The sequence below is a fragment of the Scleropages formosus genome, chromosome 4 (genome assembly GCF_900964775.1).
Source record: "Scleropages formosus chromosome 4, fSclFor1.1, whole genome shotgun sequence".
In the NCBI taxonomy this organism is placed as follows: Eukaryota; Metazoa; Chordata; class Actinopteri; order Osteoglossiformes; family Osteoglossidae; genus Scleropages; species Scleropages formosus.
Genome location: NC_041809.1, coordinates 35,329,344 through 35,335,343, shown reverse-complemented (window position 1 = coordinate 35,335,343; position 6,000 = coordinate 35,329,344). Strand labels below are relative to the sequence as shown.

The window sequence follows — 6,000 nt, the reverse complement described above, 5'->3', positions numbered from 1 at the left end:
TTCATTAACCTCAAAGTACGACCGTCGCTTTGCGGGCGGATTCGCAAATATCAACGAATCACAGTAACACTGGTCGTGGTAAAAAATGAATGGGCTGTAAACAACCGACCAAATTATATATAATGTAAACTCACAAAGTTTACATAATCTTAACATCCGCCGCAGTTCGCGGAATAACTTCAAACTCTCCCCCCCCCCCGCCATCAGGGCTGCTGTGCGTTTGTGTGCGTTTCCTCCTTGACTTCTTTCTTTGTCACACTCGACTCGCTGCGCTGTCAGTGACGAGTCACACTCCTCCCGTGCGTCGCGGCGCGAGGACCAGCATCTTCGCCGGCATCTCCCAGGGAGACCTGGCTGGAACACGGGGAGGCGGCATTACATCTCCCGCTGGGGGCTGATGAGGGCTCTCCGCTCACATCTCCGCGGGGGGTGATGTAGGGACGACGGGGCTCGCAGTCACCCTTTCTCGAGCATCGAGAGAGAGCGAGAGAGAGCGCGCGCCAGAGCAGAGAGAGAGAGAGAGAGAGAGAGAGAGAGAGAGAGAGAGAGAACGACGAGCCAAGACCCCCAGCTTGTATTTCCCTCTTTCGGGGGCTTTGTCAGTGGAGAGACGCAAGAGATCGGGGTGGGGGGGAAAGCCGAGAGACAGAAAGAAGATAGAAAATGCAGCTCTAAAAAGATCTATGTTGGGAATCTATCTGTTCCTCTTCTCTCCGCTCATGCGAAAGGAAAGATGCGGCGAATGTTCCCCTTGCTCTGCACCATCAGCTTTCTTGGGCTTTGTTCCGCTACGAGTTTCCCAAGTAATATAAACATAGGTGAGTCAAAGCAGTTCGTACAGCATCAGTGCGATCACTTGTGTTGTGTGTGTGTGTGTGTGTGTGTGTGTGTGTGTGTGTGTGTGTGTGTGTGCATCGCCTGTCATGTTCAGAAGTACTTAGTTTTGGCCACTTTGTTTCAGTGCGAAGCGCTGCGGAATCACGCCGTGAAAACGGACGAACGCGAAGCGCAGCTCGTGCAGGTGTGCAGACGTGTGTGTGTGTGTGTGTGTGTGTGTGTAACGATGGGTTTTGTCCCGCACACAGGGGGGTTCTTCCCCAGCGGCTCCCACGAATATGAGGTGTTTCGCTTTGCGCTCCTGCAGCACCAGGACGTCCCTAAACTGGTACCTCAGGTGGACATGGTCAACATCTCGGATAGCTTTGAAATGACATACGCATGTAAGTACACGTGCTGTCTCGCGCACGCTTTTGCCTGAAAGAAAACGTTGTGTGTTTTTTTTTTTTTTTTCCCCCACCCCCGTGCACCCCTGTCTCCCCCCCCCCCCCCCCAAGTCCCCAAGGTGCAGGAACAATGTGTACAGTGTGCGAATGTCAGGCATCATCTGTTGCTTTGTCCACACATGACAACTGAAGTGTGGAGAAGGCAGCGCCTGCTTGGACTCACCTGTGTGTGTGTCGGTGTGCTGGACGCGGCGGGTGCTAGATCGCAGTGACACACTGACAGGGTGTGCGTGTTGTCGGGCGGCTGCGCGCGGCTCTTTGTCTAAAAGAAGCTCGCAAGTCGACTCCTGCCGCACGATTTAATTTCGTTTTTCCAACATATGAATCTTTTTCTCTCGGTGCCGGAGCGCGACTTGCTTCTCGATGCAGCATCCGGAGCAGCGCTGTGTGGAGAAAACACAAGGATTTGCTTTTCAAACATCTTTTTTTTTTTTTTTTTGGTTTGCATTATGCATCCGATCGAAACACACTTTTTTGCCCTTTATTTGATCCATGTCGCTGTAGCCCATGAAATTGTTGGCGATTCTTAACTGAAGCGCCGGCGTGACAATGTTGCACTGAATGGTCCATAGGATCAAGGTCCGTGATCAGGGTGAAACACGGTGAAGCGGTCATCTGTGCGTGGGGTATATTATATATACATATATATATATATATATATATATATATATATATATACACACATAACATGCTGGTAAGAAACTTCTTACATGCTGATCAAATACTGTGAATAGAGCTGAAAAAAAATGAACACATCTTTCACATTAAATTTCAGTCGTTTCAGGGCTTTGGAGGTGAGAACCTGCATGCACATAGACACACTATGTATGGGATCGGCTGTGCTTTGCTACACTCTCCATGCTTTGATGGATGGATGAGTTTGACTATGGTGTTGAGTTTTCCTCCTACACAATATAATTTCATAAATTGATAGAAATAAAAAAATGTTTGTTGCAGTTATGGGCTAAATGATTGTGCGAAGGACTATTTAGATCGCTCATTAGTACAATTAAAACACTTACAGAGATTCCATGAAGCTTGGCCCCCTACTGGGAAGGCATTAACAAATGGAGCTTATGTCTGTGATCTGCAGCAAGGAGGTGTGTGTTTCTCTGTGCTGTGCCAGTGGTGCACTGGTGGTTTTCCCCCCAAGATGGTCATATGAAATTACTGAAAGCACAAACTCAATTAAGTTCATTTCTGCACCAGTTTGAATAAGCAGATGCAAAAGGGACAGATGTGTCATAGAATCGTAATCACGACAACAGGGGGTATGAGTGCCAAAAGGGGACTCTTTTAATTTGCATTGCCTTGGTTTTTGTGGGTTTTTTCTGCAATGCAGTAAACCTGTGTTGAACCTGAGATGAAGCAGAATGGATGGTAGTTATGTGGTAAAATGCGGAATTTTTTTAGACTGTTACACGTTAAGGTGGTAAAACATTGCTTTTGGCCCATTACTGTGTAATGGGAATAATTTGTGGACACATGATGTGTAGATAATTCAGACTAGAGATGATACAGTAGAGTGGTGATATCTTACAGTGTGATACCGTTAAGTGAGATAGGATCCCTTTGGTAGCAGATGCTTTGCAGTGATTTTATGTGGCTACTGTATGCGCCGCGCAGCAAGGACACCGCGTTATTCCTGCAAATCGTATCACTGTTGCAAGAATATGTGCAAACATCCTCTGTCTTGACCCATCGTAAGACTTTATACCCTCTGTTGTTCTTCAAATTCATTTGTCTCTCTGTTGCACCCAGGTGTTGGACAGAAATGCCCTGGTGTGACCCCAGACTGGTCCGTAGGAGGGCAACTCAGGCTGAAATGCATTGTAGGGACTCGAGGCATGAAGGCACCAGTGGGCAGGACATTGGCCTTGTGCGCACTGCCAATTCGGTGGCAGGCTGCTGAAAATAACTATATGAAATTAAAATGATTGCCAGGGGAAAGCTGCAAACCTACATATCCATACGCATGAAGAAAAAACATCTATCACAGCCACAATGAATGTATCTGTAACCATGTTATTGCAAGAAATACAGTTCACCCAATCTGTCCGCTTCTGGCTAACAAGGTACTGTTTAATATTCGCAGCATTCATTGCTTTGTGTCCGTTTTCTTCCTTTAAAGTTCGAAATACCGTTGGTCATTTTTCCCGAGTTTGTTTTTGAAAAACACGGGGCACGTGAGCGGCCTGCCCAGCCACCTACGTGGGAAGCAATGCTGCTCATTCCAGATTCTCACTTATCTGCTTCAGTTGCATCCGTTACCAAGTAAACTTCTTCCAATTGCAGAAGCACTAATAGTTTGGCATCAGAAACACAGAAAAAAAAACATTTGCATAAACCAGCATGGTTAACATAGCAAGTACTGTCTTGTTTGTGCAGTACCCCAAAGGTTCACATTGGGAGGGTAAGTAACTGCACTGCAGAGCTTAACTTTAAACAGTTTCAGTACATATACATCTAGAGTTCTGTATAAATGCAGTGGTCCTGAAGTGCAAAACATAAACAGAAAAGAATGCAAATGGCTACATGTACCTTTAAATTGACTTACATTTCTCATTTAGCAGATGCTTTTTCCAAAGCAACTCACACACACACACATTGGCTGAAACCACTTGTCCCATGGAGGGTTGCAGTGAACCAGAGCCTAACCCGACAACATAGGGGCGTAAGGCTGGAGGGAACACACCGAGGACGGGACACCAGTCCGTCACAAGGCACCCCCAGTTGGACTCGAACCCCAGACCTGCCGGAGAGCAGGAGCCGGCCAAACCCGCCATGCCACCGCACTCCCCCCAAAGCAACTTACTCACAATGTTATTTATCCATTTATACAGCTGGGTCATTAGTACCAGAGCAATTTAGCGTAAATACCTTACTCAGCGGTACTACAGCTGGGATTTGAACCTGCAATCTTTGAGTCCAAAAGCAGTAGCATTAATGACTACACATTCAGTTTAACGTATGGATTTCAGAAAGACAAAAGGACACTAAGGATAGCCGGAATTTAAAATACATTAAGCAGTGACAACCAAAACTCATTTACGCAACAGTTTACAACCAGGTAAAATAACAAAGAAGTGACTCGATCGAACAGTAGAATGTAACGTAAACGAAACACGAATATGAAGGTTGAAGTGCTGCACAGTAACTAGAGAACAGCTAGACAAACTCCATCTGTTGACGAATATTACCGCAGTGCACAAATGTAAAAGATCGAGTCCACTGACTCGGTGCTCTGGTTTCCTACCCCAAAGACATGTGTTTCAGGTGAACTGGTGGCTGCAATTTGCCCAGTATGTGTACACTGTATGTGGATGTGTTTTTCATTTCTCCACTCCAGAAACATATTTGTAGAGAGTTCGGTGTAGCGTATCTACCATGGTAAGTCTCTTTTGACCAAGGTGTCTTCATACCAGTCAATAATCATTGCATGTTGCTTTTGGAGAAAAGTTCCTACTAAATAAATAAAATGTAAAAATACTGAAAAGGGGGTAAAAAATTATAATTGTATCCTTTAGTAGTACTTCATTAGAGACAGGGCTGGGTATGCTGTGGATGTTTTCCCACATTTTTGTAAAAATTTGATTTAATCTGGGAAAGTAATTTTGTTTGACAGAGTGTACAGTGGTGGAACTTTCTGTCACTCTTCAGTGAAAAGGGAACCATGGAGTGTGGTGATTTGAGAGGGGGAAAAAACAGTGACAGGGCTCTAATGGAGGTCAGCTTGTATGTGCTCTTGCAGTGTGTTTTTGTATCAGAGGGTGTCCTTCCTGAACTTGATTTCCTGGCATTATTAACTGCTAAAGAGGGGCGCATTAGAGCCCTTATGCAAATGGAGATATTAGTCACAATGCCCTCCAGTGAAGAAAAATTACATTACCATAATCTACCAATGAGGATAATTAATATAAAAGCAACAAATTCAGTCCCTTACAATTTGCTGGGCTCCATACAGCATATTCCGGCACAGTTTCGCTTGATACATTTTGTCTTCCAACCATGGAAATTCTGTGTGGGCTGCACTGTTGCTCATGTGGTCGCATTGTTCCCTCTCGGTTCGAAAACTAAGGGGTCGGATCCAGCCTTCGCTCTGGCTGTTTCCTGTGTTCAGTTGCATTTTCTCTGGGCGCTCATGTTTCTTCGCACTTTCCAAAGGCATGCTGTTCTGGGCAACCGATGACTGAACTGGGCTTTGTGTGTGAATATGTGGAGGTGCACTGTGATGGGCTGGCATGCTTTTCAGTCCAGGATGCACCTGCGTTACCCCCTGTGTTTCCCACGGTATGCATCCGGAGCAGTACCAGGCTGCCTGGATGAAGCAATTAGAGAAAGTGGATGGGTGGGATTTCTCCACTGTTCTTGCACTCTGCTGCACAGTATCTATAAATAACCGATTTCTCTGATGCAGAAGTAAATCCACTGGCTGTTTACCGACAATATTTATTGTCTTGTGTATATGTTATATTTTACCAATGACATTGAGACACCGATGGCTTTTGGGACACAAACGGACAGTGGACAGTAGTACTTCCCAGGCCTGTGTGTACTTGTTTCCCTGTGATCCACGACAAGCTTATGTGCTATAAAGATGAAGCTTCCAGATCACACTTTCATGTGATTTTTAGGTTTGGTACATTTGCACTCATGCTGTATTTATTCATTTAGATGCTGTTTTTCTCCAGAGGAGCATATAAATCAGAGGATAAAT

The 6,000-nt window shown here is 45.3% G+C and overlaps 1 protein-coding gene across 2 annotated transcripts in view; it reads left to right on the top strand.

Annotated features, from left to right (window-relative positions):
- Positions 1-561: 561 nt before the first annotated feature.
- gria1b (glutamate receptor, ionotropic, AMPA 1b) overlaps positions 562-6,000 on the top strand; it is a 63,152-nt gene continuing 57,713 nt past the window's right edge. For both annotated transcript variants that reach the window (XM_029251239.1, XM_018752236.2), the window contains exons 1-2: positions 562-818; positions 1,086-1,220. In XM_029251239.1, the coding sequence (XP_029107072.1) occupies positions 734-818; positions 1,086-1,220 (220 nt within the window). In that variant the 5' untranslated portion in view covers positions 562-733. The remainder of the gene's footprint in view (positions 819-1,085; positions 1,221-6,000) is intronic.